General features: G+C 42.2%; 1 protein-coding gene across 2 annotated transcripts in view; it reads right to left on the reverse strand.

The window, feature by feature from the left end:
• The window catches only part of nup210 (nucleoporin 210), a 103,215-nt gene that overhangs the window by 20,317 nt on the left and 58,957 nt on the right, over positions 1–23,941 (reverse strand). For both annotated transcript variants that reach the window (XM_078543460.1, XM_078543461.1), the window contains exons 22-29: positions 23,723–23,850; positions 23,414–23,549; positions 23,147–23,209; positions 22,238–22,417; positions 13,124–13,204; positions 12,723–12,854; positions 12,362–12,520; positions 8,847–8,938 (exon numbers count right to left, since the gene is read on the reverse strand). In XM_078543460.1, coding sequence (XP_078399586.1) covers positions 8,847–8,938; positions 12,362–12,520; positions 12,723–12,854; positions 13,124–13,204; positions 22,238–22,417; positions 23,147–23,209; positions 23,414–23,549; positions 23,723–23,850 — 971 coding nt within the window. The remainder of the gene's footprint in view (positions 1–8,846; positions 8,939–12,361; positions 12,521–12,722; positions 12,855–13,123; positions 13,205–22,237; positions 22,418–23,146; positions 23,210–23,413; positions 23,550–23,722; positions 23,851–23,941) is intronic.

Below are 23,941 nucleotides of genomic sequence, written 5' to 3' on the forward strand. Positions count from 1 at the left end.
ACTTGAGGACTGTGTGCAGTTTTGGCCATCTTACTGAAGAGGAGACATAACAAGGCTGGTTCCTGGGATGAAGGGATTGTTTTATAAGGAAAGGGTAAGCAGGTTGGGTCTATACTCACTTGAGGTTAGAAGAATGAGAGGTGATCTTATTGAACATATGAAACAGGAGCAGCAGTAGGCCATTCAGCCCCTCAAGCCTGCTCTGCCATTCAATATGATCATGATTGATCTGATTGTGTTTCAAAGTCCATGTTCCCATCTACCTCCAATAACCTTTTATTCCCTTGTCTAACAAGAATCTACCTACCACTGCCTTAAAAATATTCAATGATCCTGCCTCCACCACCTTCAGAGGCAGGAATGTTCCAAAGTCGCACGACCGTCAAAATTTCTCCTTATCTCTGTCCAAAAGAGCAACCCCTAATTTTAAAACAGTGCCCCCTTTTTCTGGACTCACCCACAAGAGGAAACATTCTTTCCATGTCCACCTTGTAAATACTGTTCAGGATCTTATATACTTCAATCAAGTCACCCTCACTCTTTTAAACTCTAGTGGAAACAAACCCAGTCTTTCCAACCTTTCCTCATAAGACAACCTGCTCATTCCAGGTATCAATCTACTAAACCTCCTTTGAACTACCTCCAACGTATACATAAGAAACGTATAAGATTCCGAGGGCACTTGACAGGGTAGATGTTGAGAGGATATTTCTCCTCATGGGAAAATTAGAACTGGGGACAATTTCAAAGTAAGGGATGACCCATTTAAGACAGAAATGAGGAGGAATTTCTTCTCTCTGAGGGTCATTTGTGTTTGGAATTCTCTCCCCCAACGAACAGTGGAGGCTGGTTGGGTCATTGAATGTATTCAAGCCAGAGTTAGGCAGAATTTTGATTGACAGAGTGTCAAGGGTTATGGGGAGACAGGCAGGAAAGTGGAGTTAAGGCTACATCAGATCAGCTGTGATCTTATTGACTGGTACAGCAGGCTCCTGGGGCTGAATGGTCTATGCCTGTGCCTACTTCTTATGTTATGTAACTCATCCAAGTTATAGTTAACTGGCTCTTCATTATGTTCCACTGAAGAAGTTTAAGTGCCTCTTGTATAATGCATTAGCAGATACCAGTACACCACTGCACTTCAGAATATTGACTAAAAATGCCTCCACAGCATTTGTCAATTTTCATCTTGCCTTTTTAAATTTAATGCTGTAGTAAATTCCTATGCATCTGCTTGCATGGGATTTATAGCCAAAACATCTGTCTGAGTAAAGCAATTCAGCTGTTGCTGTCTTAAGCTAGCCTCAAGAAAATATTCAGAACACTTTTATGAGGACTACTAATGAAAATACTGTAATTTTAATATAAATAGACAAGCCTCAAAACTGAGACAACCTATTAAGTTCCAGCTCTGCTGAAAGGTTATTGATCTGAAGCGTTGAGCAGAGTGTTCCCATCCTCGCTCCAAGTGCAGTGGCAGGCAGGAAAAAGTGATTTTGCCGGGCGCAATGGTGGGTTTTTGCACCATATTTTTCACTTCCCACCTCATTAATTATGCCTCTGATTTGCCTGCCCCACTATGACCTCAGCAGTTCGTTATTCTGGGCATCATATTTAAGTCATATCTGTGCACAGCCCTCTCAATGCCTGCAGCCCAGCACTGCCCCACGGAAGATGTGGCTCCCAAAGGGAAGAGGCATGCTGCTCCTAAATTTAGTGATGCCTCATTGGGCCACCTGCTGGACACCATGGAGGGCTGCTGTGATGTCCTTTACCCGTCATGGCTGCAGGAGGTCCACCAGTCTGGCTTGAGGGGGGGTGGCGGCAGCAGCGTTCAGCGCCAACAGCACACAGAAAAGGTCAGCAATCCAGCGCAGAAAGAGGATGAATAACCTTATCCGTTCCATTATGTCAACCACCTCATCACTCAACTCTGTCACTCAAGTCCATCAGGCATTTTCAGGATGACACTCTACAGGGATCTCTCACTGCCAATTCAAGGGACATCATCACACTCTCATGCACACAGCTACACATCTCCATCTGGGCTCATATCCTGTGTAGCTCACGCCCTCATCCCATGCACAACTCCACTTACCACCCACACAAGGCAGGCAACCTTATCCTCTGCCTTGGCATGGGTCCCACTCACACGATCTCCATTTCTTTTTATGCAGGGCAAGCTGGCACACAATAGGAGGAAGAGGTCCTAGACTGGGGGGTGGAGCAACCAAAATCAAGAGTGAAGCGACCGAAGTCAAGGCCCTCACTCCCTATGAGGAGCGTACCATTGTTCTGTCCAGATGGATCTGGGACTGTGCCTGTGGTAAGATCGATGGCACACACCCATGTGAGGGTTCTGCACCTGCTCATCCCTCAGACAGCGATACTGAGAGTTCATTGTCATGTCTTCGAGTCACCTGCCACGCACTAATTATCTCTACTTCCTTTCAAAGGCACTCTAGAACGCACCCGAGGTCATCAACAAGTCACGCCCTGATTTCCAGCCCCGAGGACATCTCAGATGAGGAACCAGAGGATAGCACCATAGAAGACATGTCACAGCGATCACCTACACACTCTGCCACTGCCCCTTTGGCAGGACCTAGTTCTAAAGTAGCCTTGGGGTCACAATCTGGTGAGCACAACACAAATCTGTTGAACAGCAGGCAGAGGCAGGGACATCCAAGGTAGCTGGCACTCGGAGAATGGCTGGAGGCCAGGATTCAGCTGAGTCCGAGTCTGATGACAAGCCTCTGCAGTCGGTCCTAACTCGGTGGAGCCAAATCAGGAATATCAGGAAGGGTGGTCAGCTGCTTTCCTCAGATTGCAACATACGATGGAGGAGTCCGTCTGTGTTGGACCTGAGGTGATAGCACTGGCATACCAATGCACAGAGGTCAACAATGGTAGGATGACGGCCACCATGGAGACCTTGGTCCAATCATGGTCCTGCACTTCATCAGTGTAGGCATTGGTGACATCCATCAGTGCTTATGCAAGGTGGGGGGAGGGAGGGGGCAACTCCACTCCACTCCAGCTGCCCCTTCTCAAGGAGATCGCCAGGGGCCCTTGCGCACGCACAGGGAGGAGGATCAGTAGCTGGAGACCCCAGGGGCTTCCATCCAGACTCCGGGAGTGTCCAGCCGATCCCAATCCCCTCTTCCTGTGACCCCATCATCTCCTCCAGCTCCACAGGTCAAGCAGGGTGCACCTGCCCCACAGCAGGAGACCAAATGCAGGCCAGGGCCCTCCAAGGCTCAGCACTCCATAGAACGCCCGGCAGTCATCATAGGCAACAGGGTGTACTAGTCAGCAGGCTGTCTCCACCTCCACTGAAGATATTGGGGATACACCAAGACGTAGCAGTAGGGTTAGGAAATCAAAATATTAGGAACACGATGGTGGCACAGATGTGAACCACATGTATATAATATTCACCAAGTAGAATCACACCCATTTCACATCTCCTGTACTGTAAGCCTCTTCTTTATGATGAGCTGTGTTGTTGTCAATCAGGTGTGACACCATGGTCCCTCATCCCACTTAGAGATGTCGCTAGCATGTGCCTCTCGTCAATGTTGTCCGCTTCCATATCACCAGTGTGTGTCCCCGTTCTCAGGTCATTCTTGACGTCAGTGATGCCTTGTCCTTAATGTTAAGTGAGTTTGTGGAACGATGTTCATTCTTTGCTGTTTAAGATTTAGACTGAGGTTTTCATCAGTCTCACCTGAAAAGTTGAAGGTGTCGTTTCCAAGGAGAGGTGTTTGAATGCATGGAGAAGGGTCACATATCTTGGAACTCCATGTATTCCCCATCATCCGGCAGGATTTTCCATTCTAAGGGCCCTTACTCAGAGCTCGTGTACACTCCTGTCTGCCTTGTGCGTTGCTGACTCTAAGTGCACATACGCTAAGCTCACCAATAAGCATGAGCTCCTTTCCACCTTGATGTGCCAGATCACTGTCCCTTGAAGCCACATTATTGTGCTGGCGCTCAACCCTACAACCTTGAGCCTTTCTTACCTTGTAGTTGTCCATATTGCGACAAGGCCCTCGTCACAACGTAGGGATGCAGCACTGTACGATACGTTCTGTGAAGCGTGCCCACGCCTAAACAGCTGCTGAGGTCAGTGGAGATAAATCCAAATGGTGATGTGTTGCAGTCGATGGAGCATTTAAGCATGCTCTGGAAGTACATAAGGTAGCTTTAGGCAATGCTGAGGGCAGCAATGGGATAGCAGCAGGGATGTATGGAAGCTGAAGTGTGTTATTTCTTATCAACGAAGTGTGACCTTGAGAGCTTCATGGTCTCTTAGCATTTTGGAGCTCACAAGGGCAAGGGCTAGCCACGAGGGCAGACTGTGTTAAAGAGGGTGCATTTTAATGTATGGCAGGCAAGGTGTGTGAACATTGTTATCCTCAGGTAGTTTACATCCATGGAAAGGTCAGGATAAATGCACGCTCGCATCCCTAAGAGAGTGTGCTGGATGTCAATGTGATGGAGAAGGTGACATAGGTGAATAAGTGATGTCAAAATGGATTAAGACCTGTGGAACATCCTCAGCTGCCTTGGCCCAAGTGTGACCTATCAGTGCCACCATCAAGGCGACACAGAATGTGTTATCCCATTGGTGGAGATGGATCCCCTTGAGGAGCTTTGTCAGGCTGAAAGGAATACGGCTATGAGTCCACAGGGAATTGTACAGCAGCTCCTGCCTCTTCTAGATTGCTGTAGCGACTGGGATGCTGGAGAGGTGCTAGAAGAGGCAGTAACTTCTGAGTCTGATGCCCAGGTGTCCTCCTTCAAGTAGCACCCCATCTCAGCAAGGAGACATGCTTTTGAGGCTTCTCATCTTTCAAAGAATCAGGATAATGGTTAGCCAAGTGCCTAAGTACTCACTCTCAGATTGAACTGCATGGTTGAAAAACAAAAGAGGGAGAGCAATGCTGGTGTTCATGTGGGCCTCACATGCACATCTGCCTTGTCTGGTCAGTACTATGGCTCTTCCCCTGCAGCCTTGGCTTCCTGGACCTCATCCCCCTCATCCCCTTAAAAGTCCTCAAAGGAAACATGCAGCTCCTCCAAGCTGGCATCTGGCGTGTCCTCATCCCTTTGCAGCTCCAGGTTGTGCAGTGCACAGCAAACCATGATGATCCAAGAGATCTTCTGAGGAGTGTACTGGAGTGCTCCAGCAGATCTGTTGAGGCATCAGAATTGCATCTTCAACATGCCAATGGTGTGCTCCACTCCACCAACGTTCGGGTAGTGGTATGAGCGTTGTTGTGTACCTTCTTCTCAGCAGGATTTTGTGTTTGCCGCATGGGCTTCATCTGCCACGTCCTTTGCGGGTGCCCCTTGTCATCAAGGACCCAACCCTAGACTCGTTGTGGTCCCTTGAAGATGTCTGGGATCTGTGACCTACTCAAGATGTACAAGCTGTGGTATCTTCCTGGGTATCTCATGCAACCCTGCGTGATTTGTTTCTTGTGGTTGCAGACCAGCTGTGCACTTGAGTGAGTGGAGGCTTTTCCTGTTGATGTATTGGACTGCCCGTTGCCAGGGAGCTGTTACAGCTACCTGGGTGCAGTCGATAGCACTCTGCACCTATGGGAATCCGGAAAATGCAGCAAAGCCTTGTGCTCTGGTGCCCTGGCTTGCTTGATCTCTAGCGAAGTCAATGTAATTATGGGCCTTTGAAAAAAGGGCGTATGTCACCTCCTGTATGCACTTCTGCGTCGAAGCTTGAGAGATCCCACAGAGGTCTGCAGTGCACCCTGGGAACTGCCAGTCACATTGAAGTTAATAGCAGCAGTTACTTTCCAAGCCACTGGCAATGGGCGTCCTCCCAGACACCACGGCATCAACTCTTGGAGAATGTGGCAGATGAGTCACCAGATCCCTGGACATGTGGAGGCATCAGCGACACAGTCTCTCGCTGATCTGCACGAAAGACATGCTTGTTCTGTACACCCTCGGTCTTGAGAGCTGTCTCTGGACAACACTTCAGTTCGCCTCATCCTCTGCATCTGGAGGGGTCCCTGCTGCCCCTTGCTCATAAAGGTGAAGCTCCTCCCTTTGGTGAACCTGGCACCGCTGTCACAACCTTTTCCGCCTTCTCTCCTGCCTGTATGCGATTACACAGGCAGCAATAAATCCAGCCTCCATCTTCCTGAAGGTCTCCCCTCTGCAGCATCAATGAGAAAAAGACATGAGTCAGCATGAGCTTCCACAGGTCCTATTTCTCTCAATGACTAGAGTGATTGTAGGTTCAAGGGCTTGGTTCTGGTGTCTGCACCTATTCACCATTGAAATCCTGGCCAGCGCAAGCTAAGTTTTAAGGTGCTCCTCTCTCCCCCTACCCCCTTTTACATGACTGACTGCTGTGAGATTGCTATGGCCAGGCCCTGAGATCCTCATTCACTGCACTCTAATACTACACTCTTTGGAATACACAAGGTCTAATGTTCATTGAGGAACTGAGTGTGTTTGAGGGGGGGCTGAGGCTTCTCATCTGTCCTGGAGGAGCATAATGTTCAGGTTTCCCTCCCTCCAACAACTCTCAAGCCTCCCCTTCCAATGCTTGATCCCATTGTGATTGTGGTGGATATCCCTGTGCAACCCCCTGAATCATTTGATGTGGATGTGCCTATGGCCCATTCAGACCCTTCCCATCTTGAGGCCGACTGCACAGTGAAATATAGAGATCCCTCCCACCTCCAATGAGACCTTCAAATGGGCCATCACTACCTTTATCCCATCTATAGCCTGCAGAGGCCAGGCTATGAGTGTGCCATCTGCGACTCAGTATTAAGCCTTGGACCGACGTGCCAGATTTAACAACCACGCCCTGTGCACAACACTGGACTAACATGCCCTTCCCTCCCTGGATTGGGACAAGGACAGTCTTTTCAAGGTCAACAATGTAAACTGAAGTGCTTCCTCCCAGTTCTGGCCCAAACTGGCTTTTGTCCCTCTCTAAGAGGCACTTCCCCATTCTGGCCCAGAGGACATTTCCAACCCGCTCCCCCAAGTCATGTGTCTGAGTGTAACCTTCGCCCCCTCAGTGGAGCCCTTGCCCTGTGGCCCCTTCCCTTGACTCTGTCCACTTTCCATTCTCCTCGAGTCAAACCCTTGCTCTGCAGCACATTACAAGCCACCCACGCCTTACTGCTGGTCTGGTAGGTAGGGCCTTGTATGTGAAAGCCCCTGAAAGCAAAGTGGTGCTGCCTGCAAAGCCTGGTGCTAAGTCCAAGGTACCGCAAGCACTGCGCAACGCAAGGCTGGCAAACAAACCTCAAAGTCATCAGTGGTGCAGATCGCCAGGTGCACGTGAAAGATGTCGGTGTAGCTAGATACCGATGTGCACTTTTGATCCAATATGGGAGTTGATTCTGGCGAGCAGCCATTATAATGAGTATGCATGATATTACAATGTATTAAAATGACATTCCTGACAACGCGGCTGGAAATGCACGCTGCCATTGACGTCAGGAGTGAATGATTGCAACCTATTTTCCACCATCGCCCGCCATGACGCCTGTCCCCGGCCGGAGAGGAAAATCCTAGCCATTGATTCTCCCTCTCCATAGGTGCTGCCTGACCAAGTATTTCCAGCATTTTTCATTTTATTTCAGATTTTCAGAATCCACAGTATTTTGCTTTAGTAACCCAAGTAGTTGTTATGGCTCTTTGGAAATGAGTTCTCGTTCTGTTCTAATAAAAACAGAAAATGTTGGAAAAGCTCAGCAGATCTGGCAGCTTCTGTGGAGAGAGAAACAGAGTTAACGCGCTGCTTTTATTTTATAAAATTGGTAGGGTAAGTTTCTTGTGCTATTTAGACCCAGCTTTGGGGAAGTCAGTAAAAGAGAGACGATGGACAATGATTTCACCTCAGCAACCCCTTGTGGTCAGATAAAGCTGATTCAAATGGTGACCTTTAGCAAATCCACTTAAATAGGGATCAAATTGAATCCATAAATAGTTCTTAAAGGCCATCACCAATGAGCATTTATTGTCGTAAGAGAAATGATTTGGAAAAAATTACTGAATTTTAACAGCATAGTGAGAATTACTGTAAGTTTAAAAACAAGTTCAGTCTGAAAGTAGATAGCTAAGGCAATGACCTCGCATTGCTGCAAGTTCCTCAAGGGCTACATAATGACCTTAGTGGCCTGTCTCTGTAATTGATACTTGCTTCACTACTATTGCATGGGAAGGTTTGACCTTGGGCAGAATTAAAGCAGAATATCAGACACTCTATAAGTCCAGCATTTGCACCAAAAGTTTGAATCAGGCAGAAAAGCCCAAGAGAAGGTGAGCTCAGAAAGGAAGAGCGGGTCAGTTCATCAACCTGCTTAAGAGGGGTAGCATAATGTGTACATTATTTTTGTGTTAGTGTTTGAAGATAAGTTGCATCAATTGAACTAAAATAACCAGGATCTTAATTATAGCTTAGTAAATTTACCTTAATGTAGAAAAAAAGGGTTCAATAATTGAAACAAGTCTCACCTTATTTAATGTGAACTTAATCTGCTTTCAAGGAAGAAAAACATGCGCAAAGACAAAGGTTAAGTGGGTTTCTATTGTTCCAACCTGGGTCCTTCTATCATGCAAGCATATACAGAGCAATGTGAAACAATTCCCATAAAAATAAGATGCTCGGACTGCATAGAAGAGAAATTGAAGTCACAGTAGACACAAATAAATACTGATGACAACATCTTGAAGCAATGTTTTTAAAAGAAAGAATTGGATTGCTGCTCTAATTTTGTATTTTTTCAAGACTGTTCGACATTTTAGATCATACAGAAAGAATGACTAATTTGTTAGTTCTTAAACCTTACCGATTTGTTTGAAGTTTCAGGAACGAGTTTGGTGACATTAGTATCTGCTCAGCTTCAACTTCAGGATTGAGCAAATGTAATTTTTCAAACACCTAAAAGGAAAAGTAATTTGTTATTGATGGTCCTACAATGTCTAAAACCACAAGTAGCTAGTAGCTTTGTACACCATGAAAGGGAGAATTGGGGAGAGACAAGCAGTGCAGAGAGACAAAAAGACAGAAATAGAATGGAGACAGAATTAGCAATGTTGAGATAAACGGATGAGACATTGAGTATTGTCATTTGAAATGCCACAAAAAGTATTGGGTTTGGTATATCCTGCAATATTTCAGTGAAAAATCATGTAGCCCTTTCCTTCGATGTCTGTATGCAATGCTGGCTTAATGGGACTTTTTAATATTGATCTGACAACTGCAGTTCTGTGCTCTGGCCACCAAGTGGGTCTCTGGAGTATTTTTTAGGTCCTCAATCTCACCAGTGTCAGCCAACTTGGCAACGAATCAGTAAGTATGTGCGTTTTCAAAAAAAAAAATCTTAGATTCTTTCCCTGCTTTCCCATTTATACAGCATGCTCTTTGCTCCTGCCCACCTAATACATTATCTAAAAGATTCATGGCAGACTGAACCTTACTCTCCAATGTTTGGCCAACTGTGCAAAACAACTTTCCGTTAAACAAGGAAACAATATCTGTATTTACATTTATCATAGAATGATAGAATTTTACAGCACAGAATCACCATAGGGCTCATAGTGCTTGTGCAGATTCTTTGAAACAGCAGTTCAATTTAGTCCCACATCCTGGTTTTATCCCAAAACCATGCAAATTTGTGCTCTTCATATACATGTCCAATTGTCTTTTAAAAGTTGCGATAGAATTTAATTTCACCACCTTTTCAGGTGGCGCATTCCAGAAACTTCTGAAGAAATTTCTCCTCATTACATCCCCAGTTCTTAGGACAATTATTTTAAACCACTGGTTACTGATCCACTTGCCAAAGGAAACGGTTTCTCCTTGCTCGCTCTGTCAAAACCTCAATTCTGAATACCACGATTAGGTCTCCCCATAACCTCTCTGCTCAAAGGAGAAGAATCCCAACTTCTCCAATCTTCAATGACCTGTGAATATGCACCCTCAAGTTCTTCCGTTCTTGCACCCCGCTCAAAAGAGTTTAGATTATATTGCCTCTCAATTTACTTTCTCCTATAGTATATCAATTCACATTTAGCTACATAAATTATGTCATATGTCTGCCCCTTTCACCAGTCTATGTACTCCTGAAGTCTGCTATTGCGTTCACTATTTGCTAAGATCCGCATCTTCTGCGAACTTCAAAATTGTACTCCCTATGCCCAGAGCAAGACATGCCTATGTGAATATATAAAAAAAACAAACAAAAGCAATGATCCTGATAAAGACCCCAGGGTTCACCATTGCATACTTCTCTCCAGTTGGAAGAATACCCATTCACCTCCACTCTCTGCCTTCTATCCCTTAGCCAGTATGTATCAATTTACCACTGTCCTTTTAATCCCATGTGCATTCATTTCACAATTAAGTCTATTTTGTGGTAGTTTATCAAATGCCTTTCCTAAGTCCATATATACATCTGCTGTATTACCTTCATTAATCATTTTTATTTCAAGTAATTCAACAGGATACTTGCCTTTAACAAATCCAAGATAAAAGCAAAAAGCCATACGGACTCGAAACGCTAACTCGGTCTTCCTTTCCACAGATGCTGTCAGACCTGCTGAGTTTTTTCAGCAATTTTTGTTTTTGTTTAACAAGTCCATGCTAGCTCTCCTTTATTAACCCTGCTTCTCCAAGTGAGAATTGATTTTGTCCTTAACAATGTTCTCTAGTAATTTTCCCACCACTGACATTAGACTGATGAAATTCTTGCGTCTACATTCATGAAACTAAAGTCCCCTACTATTACTGCTGTACTATTTTTACATTTCTCTGAAATTTGCCTACAGATTTGCTCTTCTAAATTCTTCTCATTATAACACCTAGCAATGCAAGAGTTCCTTAACACTGAACAAATAGGTTCATTCAGTCTTTAAACCATTGTTATGGCCACAACCGGTGTTAATCGCTGCGCAAACCAAATCCCAGAGGGGAACTTGGCTTACAAGCCATACCCTTTTTTGGTTTTCTGAAAATGAGGAGGAGACGTACTGATCCAGCGTTAGGGAGTCCAGTAATACTTTTGGGATTTTAAAAATTCGAAGTAAAAGTTTTATTAACAGGAATAAATGAAAAAAAACTTAAGCACACAAAATTACGGTACACAGTGAAACTTAGTCTTCTAAAACATCCCCCCAAAGAGACACTCTGCTTGGTCAGACCCACAAGTAAGCACCTTCTAGGCAATACTCTCTTATAAATGTTTAACTATAAAAAAAATCCAGTAATATTACCCAAGGCAAATTGCTGTAGATTCAATAAAGGCATACCGCAAGACCTGTAACTCTCTTCCACTCTGCTGTGAAAATCCACTATCTACCGCACGGCCAATTTTTGTGTCATTTGCAAACTTCTTGATCATTCCCCAGACATTTACGTCCAAATCATTGCTATATAGAACAAAGCACAAGAGACCAAGTATTGAGCCCCGCAGAACCCCACTAGAAACAGCCTTCCAGTCACAAAAACATCCATCAACAATTGCCCTTTGTTTCTTGCCACTGAGCCAATTTTGTATCCAGCTTGCTACATTCCCCTGGATCCCATGGGCTTTTTTTAAAAAACCAGTCTGCCATGTGGGTCCCAGTCAAATGCCATGCTAAAATCCATGTAGACCCCCACTTGTTACTTCCTCAAAAAATTCAATCAAATTAGTCAAACATGGCCTTCCCTTAACAAATCGATACTGACTGTCCTCAATTAATCCATGCCTTTCTAAGTGACAGCTTATCCTGTTCCTCAGAATCGATTCCAATAAATTGCCCACTACAGAAGTCAGACTGACTGGCTTGTAATTATTTGGTCTATCCCTTGCTCCCTTTTTAAACAAAGGTACAACGTTAGCAGACCTCCGATCCTCTGGCACCTCACCTGTACCCAGTGAGGATTGGAAAATGGTCAGACCCTCTGCAACTTCCTCCCCGGCTTCTTTTAACAGACTGGGTACATTACATCTGGCCCTGGTGATCTATCCAGTTTCAAGGATGCTAATATCCTTAATATTTCTTCTCTCCCTACGTTTATCACATCCAATACTTCACACTCCTCCTTAACTATCATGTCTGCATTGTCCCCCTCATTTGCGAAGGCAAACACAGAAGTATTCATTAAGAATCACACCGACATCCTCCACTTCCCATGTCCGCACAATATTTATTTCGCTTAGAATTTGCAGAGCTACTCTTTGCAGAAAAAGACTCTAATCCAGTTACCATACGCTTTCTATTCTTGCTTAATCTCAAGAAAGTACTTTATCCTCTCCATGTGCAATGATATGGCACAAACAGTAATGTCAAAAAAGTGACAAGGAGATGGCAGCAGTACCTGAATCTGCATTTCATCTGACAATTCTCTGGCTTTATTTTCAAATTGTCCAGCTGTTGGATCTGTAGTTTTCACTACAACTTTCAACCCGGTTCTGCCTTTCACTCGACTGTACACATACATTGCGAAGTTATTACTTGCTGTAAGTTGAAAAGATGCCTAAGAACACAAAACGCATTCAAAAAATGATTTGAAATTCTACAAAAACAAACCAGAGCAAGTAAATGATAAAATAGTTTCAACATATGGGGATGCATTTCTTGAAGATTATATGCAGTCACATATACACACTTGTTTTAGACAATATACAACAGGTAACAGGTGTAAGCAGAAATTGATGAGCCCCAATAGCTCAGTTTACCTCAGAATGCCTTGTGCCAAGGTCAATAATGTCCCTTTTAGTGACAGACCAATGAAATGTCAGACCTGGTATTGCATTACCAAATGTAAATGGTGTCTGGTTGCTTGTAATTCCCATTACATAGATAGGCATCTGTGAATGAAGAAAATTCATCAAAACCAGTGTGACATCAAGCGCCATTACTAAATTCAAACAGTGTATATGTAGAAACCAATAAGGATCATTGAACTTTCATTATTATCCTGAATTTATGAACTTGTAAATTCATGTCTTAAGGTTCAGTATTATCAGAAAAATCCGTAGATAAATGGAGGCAAAATGGCCATCTCCTATGACGTAATAGCTCGAGAACAAACTTGCCAGGAGGTTTTTCGGTTTTTAAATTAAAAATATAAAATTACCAGAGTGCCAGTCTTCATTCTTGTAATGGGCGCATGTATTCTTACAGCTTTAAGCTGAACTACTTCCACTTCTACTTCATCCTTTAAAAAAATAAAACATTTTATAGGCTATAGAACCACTTGAATGGTCAAATAAACATTTTCATTCCTAATCCGATACAAAAGTTTAAGGCTTTGTACAAGCCTCAAGCGGTAAGTGCTTGCAAAGGTTTTGTCTTTAAAAATAAATAGCCCAAGCCAAAACAACAAGTGCATATTGCAAAGAACTGAGCCACATGGCTACCTTCAGTTAAAAGAAATATCTAATACAGTACCAACGCAACATAGGGCATTACCAGGGTCAAAAATTTAACTCAATAAGCAATATTGACAAACAAACTTAAGTTGTATTTGTCATACTCCACACTTATACATTACAGCAGTGATTAAATCTTAATTGCTAAAGTCACTGTTCATACATTGAGGAAAGGATGAATCTGGAACCAGTCTTTTCTTTAATTCAAGCTTATTCACAAGACCACAGAGTACAGGCACACACTCCCTTGTTCCGCCCCTACACCTGGTGTAAATTGGCTTTTGTACACTTGGAGGCAGCTGCTCTCAATTACAAACTAAAACATGCACTCCACTGTAGCATGACACCAACTCATTATTGTTAATGCTGGATTAAGAGTCGAATAAAAATTGCATGATTACTGGAAAAAGTAAATTGGAACATTTCATACTACATTATTCTCTAGGAGAGCCTTTTCTTGGTGGGGATAAAAAGGAGTTACAGATCTTGTCTGTCTGATTTATACTCATATCTATTTTATTGTCCGACTAGAGTGAAATGGTAGTCAGATTCAGAAGAACTGTTTGAATTTAATCCTAATAAGTCTGAATAGAGTCATAGAGTCAATGAGGCCTACAGCACAGGAAAAGGCCCTTCAGCCCATCGAGTCTGCACCGGTCAAACAAATACCTAACTATTCTCATCCCATTTTTCAGCACTAGGCCCATAACCTTGTATGCCATGGCATCGCAAGTGCACATCCAAATACTACTTAAATGTTGAGGGTTTTTGTCTCTACCACCCTTTCAGGCAGTGAGTTCCAGATTCCCACCACCCTCTGGGTGAAAAAATTCTTCCTCACATCCCCTCTAAACCTCCTGCCTCTTACCTTAAATCTATGCCCCCTGGTTCTTGATCCCTCCACCAAGGGGAAAAGTTCCTTCCAGTCTACCTTATCTATGTCCCTCATAATTTTATACACCTCAATCATGTCCCCCCTCAATCTCCTCTGCTCCAGGGAAAATAACTCCAGTCTATCCAATCTCTCCTCATAACAAAAACTCTCCTGCCCAGGCAACATCCTGGTAAATATCCTCTGCACTCTCTCTAGTGCAATCACATCCTTCCTATAATGCGGGATTCCAGAACTGCATACAATACTCTAGCTGTAGCCTAACCAGCGTTTTGTACAGTTCCAGCATAACCTCCCTGCTCTTATATTCTATGCCTCAGCTAATAGAGGCAAGTATCCGCTATGCCTTCTTAACCACCTTATCTACCTGTCCCACTACCTTAAGGGACCGGTGGACATGCACACCAAGGTCCCTCTGATCCTCGGTACTTCCCAGGGTCCTGCCATTCATTGTGTATTCCATGCCTTGTTTGTCCTGCCCAAGTGCATCACCTCACACTTATCCAGATTAAATTCCATTTGCCACTGATCAGCCCACCTGACCAGCCCATCTATATCCTCCTGTAATCTAAGGCTATCCTCCTCTCTTTTTACCACCCCACCAATTTTCGTGCCATCTGCGAACCTACTGATCAACCCTCCTACATCCAAGTCTAAATTGTTTATATATACCACAAACAGCAAGGGGCCCAACACCGATCCCTGTGGAACCCCAGTGGACACAGGCATCCAGTCACAAAAACACCCCTCGACCATCACCCTCTGCTTCCTGCCACTCAGCCAATTCTGGATCCAATTTGCCAAATTGCCTTGGATCCCATGGGCTCTTACCTTTGTTATCAATCTCCCATGTGGGACCTTATTAAAAGCCTTGCTGAAGTCCAAGTAGACTACGTCAAATGCATTGCCTTCATCTACACACCTGATCACCTCTTCGAAAAATTCAATCAAATTGGTCAGACATGACCTCCCCTTAACAAAACCATGCTGACTGTCCTTGATTAATCCCTGCCTCTCCAAGTGTAGATTAATTCTGTCCCTCAGAATTGCTTCCAATAGTTTCCCCACCACTGAGGTTAGACTGACTGGCCTGTAGATTCCTGGTTCATCCCTTCTTGAATAACGGTACCACACTGACTGTCCTCCAGTCCTCTGGCACCTCTCCTGTGGCCAGAGGTGTATTGAAAATTAATGCCAGCATCCCTATCTCCTCGCTTGCCTCACTCAACAGCCTGGGAGACATTTCATCTGGGCCTGGAGATTTATATACTTTTAAGCCTGCCAGGCCACTTAGAACCTCCTCCCTTTCTATGCTAATTTCTTTAATTATATCACAGTTCTTCTGCCCGATTTCCATACCCACTTCGTCCTTCTCACTTGTGAACACCTGTACAAAGTATTCATTTAAAACCCTACCTCTGTCTTCTGGCTCCACACACAAATTACCACTATGGTCCTTAATGGGCCCTACTCTTTACCTAGTTATCCTCTTACTCTTAATGTACTTGTAAAATAACTTTGGATTTTCCTTTATTTTACCTGCCAATGCTTTTTCATGCCCCCTTTTTGCTCTCCTAATTTCCTTTTTAAGTTTCCCCCCTACGCATTCTATACTCCTCTAGGGCTTCCGCTGTTTTGAGCCCTTGGTATCTGCCATAAGCCTCCCTTTTTCTCTTTATCCAATCCTGTAAATCCCTTGACATCCAGGGTTCCTTGGATTTGTTGGTCCCACGCTTTGTCTTCACTGGAATATGTAGGCTTGTACTCTCCCCATTTCCTTCTTGAATGAGTCCCACTGCTCTAACGCAGATTTACCTAAAAGTAGTTGCCCCAGTCCACTCTGGCCAAATCATATCTGATCTTATTAAAATTGGCCTTCCCCCAATTTAGAACTCTGATTTCTGGCCCATCCTTGTCCTTTTCCATAACAACATTGAATCTAACGGAGTTATGATCACCATCTACAAAATGCTCCCCCACTGATACCTCTACCACTTGCCTGGCTTCATTCCCTAAAATTAAGTCCAGGACCTCTCTTGTAGGGCCTTCTATGTACTGGCTTAAAAAGCTCTCCTGGATGCATTTTAAGAATTCCGCTCCCTCTAAACCTATCACACTGTGACTAACCCAGTTAATGTTGGGGAAGTTGAAATCCCCCACTATTACTACCCTATTATTTTTATACTTCTCTGAAATTTACCTATATATCTGCTCTTCTATTTCACTCTGTTTGGGGGCCTAAAGTACACTCCCAGCAATGTGATTGCTCCTTTTTTGTTTTTCACTTCTACCCATATGGCTTCATTTGACGAGTTTTCTAAGGTGTCACCCCCCCCTAACTGCTGTAATTGATTCCTTGATCAATATTACGATATCCCCTGCTCTTTTACCTCCTTTCCTGTCTTGCCTGAAGACCCTATATCCTGGAATATAAGCTGCCAATCCTGCCCCTCTCTCAACCATGTCTCTGTGACAGCAATGGCATCATACTTCATCTGTTAATTTGTGCCCTCAACTCATCTGCCTTATTCGTCAGACTCCTTGCATTAAAATACCATCCAACCTTGCCAAACTCCTTTGTGCCTTAACTGGCCTATAATTTCTATGCCTTCTAGGCTCACTGGTTTTTTTTCTGATTTTGGCTGTGGATCTCCCCCCGCTGAATCTCCTCTCAGGATCCCACCCCACCCAAGTTAGTTTAAACCCTCCCCAACAGCACTAGCAAACCTCCCCACAAGGATGTTGGTCCCATTCCAGTTCAGATGCAACCCATCCGCCTTGTAGAGGGCCCACCGCCCCAGAAATGGTCCCAATGTCCCAGAAATCTAAAGGCCTCCCTTCCTGCACCATCGCTCCAGCCACACATTCATCTGGACTAGCCTCCTATTTCTATACTCACTAGCGTGTAGTAACAAAAGTAATCCAGAGATTACTACTTTCGAGGTCCTGTTTTTTAATCTGTTTCCTAGCTCCCTAAATTCTGCTTGCAGGACCTCATCCCTTTTTCTACCTATGTTGTTGGTACCAATATGTACCACAATCTCTATCTGTTTGCACCCCCCCCACCCTTAGAATGTCCTGCAGCCGTTCAATAACATCCTTGACCCTGGCACCAGGTAGGAAACATGCCATCCTGCAGTCACGTCTACGGCCGCAGAAACGCCTGTCTGTTCCCCTTACTATGGAGTCTCCTACCACTACTGCTCTTCCCCTCTTTTTCCTCCCCTCCTGCAGCTGAGCCACTCAGAGTGCCATGAGCGTGGCTGCACTCCCCAGAGGAAGCGTCACTCTCACCATTTTCCAACACAGGAAAACGGTTCTCAAGCGAGATGCTCCCTGGGGATTTCCTGACTACCGGCCTGACACCTTTCTTCTGACTGATGGTCACTAATTCCCTCTCTGTCCTAGAATAAGTCATATATCCCTAATTTAGGAAAGATGTTGGTGCCTGATTATTCTACTAGGGTTAGGAAAGTATCCCCTAATTAAAGGGGCAACTCAAATTTGGGGCAAGTAACTTCCAATTAAATTGGGTTTTCCTGCAGTCATTGTAAGAAGGGCCCAATGCTGAAACACAGACAGCAAATGTCAGTATTGGGTGGGCTCCAGAAATTTTTACAGATGGCAGAATAAATGGACAATCACAATCAGAGTCAAAGTGTGTATCTTTATAATGCCAATAGATTTGGGCTCAAGTCTACATTAATTTGGTTCTGATAAAAAGGGTTTACATTTGTATAACATCTTTCATATCCTTAGGACACCCCAAAGTGCATACAGGCAGTTAGTTACTTTTAAAGTGCAGTTGTTTATATAGCCAAAGGTAACAGGCAACTTACATATACTACCACCAACATAAATGTTAGCCAGAGCACTGGTTGAACACTCAAGCTCTTTCTTAAATAATGCTTAAGCGATCTTTTATAAACATCCAAACATGAAGGCAGGGCCTCAATTTATCATCTCATCCAAGAGAGAGCACCTCTGATAATGCAGTACTCTGTCACTACTGCACTGCAAGCTTAGTCCTGCAGTGGGGCTTGAACCCACAACCTTGTGACTCAGTAGCAAGTGTGCCATCATTTGAGCACTTAATAACTGCATCTTAAGACACAAGATCAACACCGACAATAATGCCAACTTAATAATAAAGATTATCAGGTGGATGCTGTTACAAATTAATGGGTGAGCTCAAATGTTATCCATTATATTTAACTCTAGAAGTGAAATCTTGGATTAGTTCCAAGCGTAATTGTAAATAGAGCTATCAAGATCCACAATCAAGATGGATGCCTATTCACAAAATAGTTAGTTTATTTAACTATGTTGTTCTTGGGGTAAGAGTTGGGAATATGAAGGAAAACAGTGCTACTCTATTCCACTTCAGAAACATCCCAGCAGTTTATGTTTAGGGCAAGAGGATCAGGTACGGAATAGGTGAAGTCAAGAAAACAGGCTATGGAAGCGTGTATAAACATGTTGCAGTTGCCAGTTAATGTCCGAGTTTGGTGAATTTGTTGAGAGCAGTCAAATCCAAAAAGGTCGAGGAAAGCCAAGCAACCAATTCTCTGGTCAGATCTTTACTGACAACAGAGTGAGGAAAGGATAAAAACAACAAGTAAAAAGCCAGGTCTTTGATGACAAGAGGGTGCCCCTTGACACAAGTGCTTCTATAAAGTTAAATATAGAAAAAAGTTACTTAAAAAAGGACCACCAAGGTAGGATATTGAAGGATGTACAGGCACCAAAGTTTTGAGCTGGCTGATTCATCTGGATGAGACACTGAATGACAACATATTAAAGCAGGGCCTGGAAAGAATTACTATGCATGAACAGGAAGCAAAGTAACATTAAGATAGGTGGAATTGTCAAAGCATCATGCACCTTGTCAAGCAGGGTAAAATAACCGTTATCCAAAGTACAACGGTAATAGGAAAAATTTCAGAAGTTTCAATAGCGTACATACGAGAAGTCCAGGCTGCAGAAAGTATAGCCTTTTCTTTTGGTACAGCAATGGACTTATTTAGAACAAAACTGTACATATAATAAGGCAATTGTTTATAGCCCTGTTGAGACTATGTTTTCCCTGTTGTGTTCCTGCAAAGTACAAGAAGTAAAGATTAATGCACTACAGGAAAAGGATTTCAACTGTTCAGTACACATAGCCCTTAAGGCACACCGAAATGAGTTGATCTTGGCCTTGTTTTACTTATAATTCAGGAAATACAAATGCATACAGCACTGAATACGATTGTAGTGGTCCTTAGCTAGTCACATTATTGCCCATATCACCTTTCAAAATAAAAATCAAGGGGTCGGCCATTTTGGAGTAAAAGGAGAAATTACTTAATTCAGAGTTGTGAATCTTTGGAATTTTCTACCCCAGAAGGCTATGGCTGCTCAATTGATGAATATATTCAAGACTGAGCTCAATAGATTTTCAGACATTAAAGAAATCATGAAGTATGGGGATAGGGTGGGAAAGCAGAACTGATTAGAAGTTTTGCCATGATCGTACAGGATAGCAGAGCATGCTAAGGGGCTGTATGGCCTACTCCTGCTTATATATTTATGCATCTGTTTACGCAAACTGCCATGATGTGTTTCTTTACTTGTTCTATTATCGTCCCCTTTTGGCTTGTACCATTACCCTTTTTACCATTTAACCTTTCCCATCTTCCACTCTCTCACAGCCCTTACATTTTTATTTTTTCCTCCCATCCCGCCTGTCCGTGCCTCTACATGCTGAAAACCTCTCGTGTCTCTAACTATTTCCAGTTCTGATGAAAAGTCATCAATCTGAAACGTTAACTCTGTTTCTCCTTCCACAGCTGCTGCCTGTCAGGTTTCTCCAGCATTTTCTGTTTATATTTTAAACTTTCTGCATCTGCAATATTTTGATTTTTTCAGGGCTATAAATGAGTAGCCTATGATTTATGGAAAATTATGTCTCCATATGTTGCAGCCTGTGATAAAAGGCCTGAAAACAGTCAAGTACAGCTACATAGCTGATAATGTAAAAACAATTGTGAATTGCATCCATTTTTTTTTTGCCAATATATCTTTACCAAAGGGCCAAAATCATATTTTGGAATATGGCACATAGCTTCATTAACTGCCAGAATGAATCATCTTCCTCCAGTAACTAATGCAAATTGATAAATGTATGTTTTCTTCATGACGAACAAATAAAAAATAGAAACAAACAAACAGCAGGTCCTACAATACAAATGCTTAGACAATCAAAGGAGAATAATCCTAATGTGGATAATGGAGATTCACTGCAGTTAAATACATGATGAGAAGCCATGTGCCCTGATTTACGTTTCAATGGTACAAAGCTTTGACAAATCACAAACTACAAAATCAAGGTAATTATAAATCATGACACATGTAATAGGAATTACACTCCACTGAGTGGTTCATTATATGTTCAGTCTATATCACACTTAAAACTCATTTAAAATGTGAACTGATATCGATGCACAGATTGCAGACTGGGTTAAGAAAGTGAATACCCAAGTGTATTTTGGAAAACCCTAAATGGAGTGCCTAGATTGCCAAAAAGGCATTTGACAAGATACATTTGAAAAGTTAATTAACCTCAAAGCTGTAGAGATCGAGGAAATTGTCTGAAGCATAGTAAACAACAGAAAGTTGGAATAGGAATTAATGAAGGGGTTTCAAAGCAAGGGGAGTTGAGGAATAACGAGTGGCACATCCCAAGGCTCATCAATGAAAGTACTCCTGATTCTGAATGACAAATTTGAAAACTCAACGCAAATTAGTCAAATTTACAGTTGATAAATAAATGAGGGGCAACGGAATCCAAAAAGGCTGCTCATAAAATATAGAATGATTTTGATAAAACAAGTATGTCGGCAAACAAATGCAATTTAATGTTGCATGGATAGAAAAATAGATGACATGTGTTCAATGAATGAAGCCGAAATCACCAATATGTTGAAAAGGACCTAAGGGATATAAATATGGTACTCTGCATGTTCAACTATGTGCATATCAAATTAATAGACTATAAGTCGGAAGAGCTTTTTATTGAATAACACAGTGATCTGGTCTTTACACCCTAAGTACTGTCCATTTCTGGCTGCTGAGAAACAGGGGAAAAGTTTGGCAATTGATGCAGAGCAGAGAAGAGCCATAAGACTGATACCTAGTGGAAAAGGATCTGAATTATGAGGAAAATTTGGAGAAACATTTATGACATGGTCTTGAAGACATATACATGATAGTTAAGAATAAGGAAGTAGCTATGAAATATAATCTATTGCAAGAATAATACAAAGGGGGCACAGTTCCAAATGAAAAGTAAATTTCAGACTGATATCAGCAAACGTTTCTTCACACTGAGTTATCAACAGATGGAATGGACTTCAAGATAGTGGAACTGAAAACCATTGAACAAGCAGATGTTGAAACATCGGAACATAATGCCTTTGTGGATGGATGAATGAATATTAGCCTCATAGCTATCCTTACTGATAATTTCTTGTGATATAATAATGAACTGTTTTGAACAAAAAGTTAATTCTTGCTTTGACTAATGATGTTACCATGGCGAAATAGAAAAATTATTACATGGCTATTACAAGTGATCGGATAAAATTAATAGAAAACCTGAAAGAGTAAATCCATTCAAAAATTCACAACAACAAGGGTTTCTGCTCTTCATTTACAATTAGGGAAGCTACAACCTCAAACATTTTTGAATTAACATGCTATGATATGGTGCATAAATTTTTACAGGGATTCTCCTGTGTACCTCGGAGTAAAAGATATCACACATGCAAATTCAAATGCTGTATTTTTTAAAAAAATTTAGCTAATGTTGCAGGCCTACAAAAACTCTTAAAATTTAAGTAAAATGCATTCAAGGCACACCAGATTTTGATTTCCCATCTCTTACCTGAGAAATTACCACTACTTTGCCACTTTCAGCATCAACAGCTTGAACTACGCCAGTCACTTTGCCATTTCCAACTGCAAGTCCTCTTACATGCCCGATGTTATTTACTGTAGCAAGGTTTTGATCATTTATAGTAAACAAGATGTTGGACTGTGGCTGAGGACCTCCTTCAGAAGTAATCTGTTACACAGTAATGGATTAAAATTAACATCTTAGTTAAAGCATTCAAATTTCTAATTAAAAATACTTTTAATGTTCAACATTTTGTCTCTCAAAATGAAGTACAAATATCCAACAGATTTTTGTTCTCAAGGCTTGGATACAAATAAAAATCTGAGCAGTTTTCTCATCTTGTTAATTTCAAGTTTTGCAATACAAAAATCATATGAGAAATGCTGGAAAGAGGTATTTTCTACTGCTATTTACTATTTGCTATGAGCATGTGAAAATCTTCTGAAGGTCAAATATCAGTGATTCCTTCCTTTGGCTGTTGAAACTAGCACTGGGCTGCACACTGGTTCTGGGCATTCTCAGATTTTTTCTTTAAATATCCAATAGATAGAGTAATAATGCATGAAGAGTAAACATCTTGTAGTTTTATGGTCAGTTTTGAGCGCATGAAGTATTGTATCTGACATGGATACATTCCAATTTAGAGACCACCAACATTCAGAGAATTTGAAGAAAAATTGCCATGAAACCATCTTTAGTTGTCATTTTAACAACAGATTCATCAACATTAAAATTGATATTCTTTAAGAAAAATGAGGCATCATATTTTGATACTGTACCGTCAACACAGAGTTGAGTTTGGGAAACTGAATTTAACATCTTTCAACAGATGGATAATCAGTATTTCAACAGAATTTTTAAATTGTTAGAAACAATCATGCCCTGGACACAACGTACCTGCATCATTGCACCCACAATGAGTGTTACTTTTCTTGGAATCAATCGAAAGGGATGAAATACCTACAGAATGAAAAGAAATTGATTTAAGATTCAAATTGCATTGATTTTAAGACTGAGATGACACCAGAAATCCTTCCCTCATCTTTAACATTTACAACATCAGCTTTTGATGATCTTGCGACACGATCTCTGCGGCTTTTAACAACGTAGTAACTGGGCATTTTGAATTATTTGTATGACTGGAGGAAATATGCTCAAACTTACTTCTACTTGCTGAGGTGCAGAACTTAGCTTTTTGCCATCCTTGTTTGTTACAGTTGCTGTCAAACTGGTCTGTCCTATTGCTTTACCTTGAATTGTAAAGCTTGCAGTGTAATCATCAAGGATTTCCTCAAGTGGCCTAAAACAGGAAATATATGTTCAAGAAACAAACCCTGACAAATCAAGCATTTCAATGAAGAACGAAAAATGCGCCTTAGCAACCCAACAGTGACATCAGCAGAGCCCTGAATCTAATCTAAGGTTAAAGGGATTGAGCTAATCATTCTTGCAAAACAGAAAAAAGTTACTTACTCTAAAGAAAGTATTTGAGAGGCTGCTTTCAGCTTTAAATTCATGAATTGGAAATATTTAGAAAAGAAAGGTTTTTTTGAATAATCCAGTACTCGCACATAGGCTTTAACCGTGTTACCAATCTCCACCTGTGGAAGAAAAAATTATGAATACACTTCACATTAAAGACTTAGATACACCAAGTACAATTTAAGTTACATATGCCATTAGAAGTGATAG

Source organism: Cetorhinus maximus, chromosome 6, assembly GCF_964194155.1.
Source record: "Cetorhinus maximus chromosome 6, sCetMax3.hap1.1, whole genome shotgun sequence".
In the NCBI taxonomy this organism is placed as follows: Eukaryota; Metazoa; Chordata; class Chondrichthyes; order Lamniformes; family Cetorhinidae; genus Cetorhinus; species Cetorhinus maximus.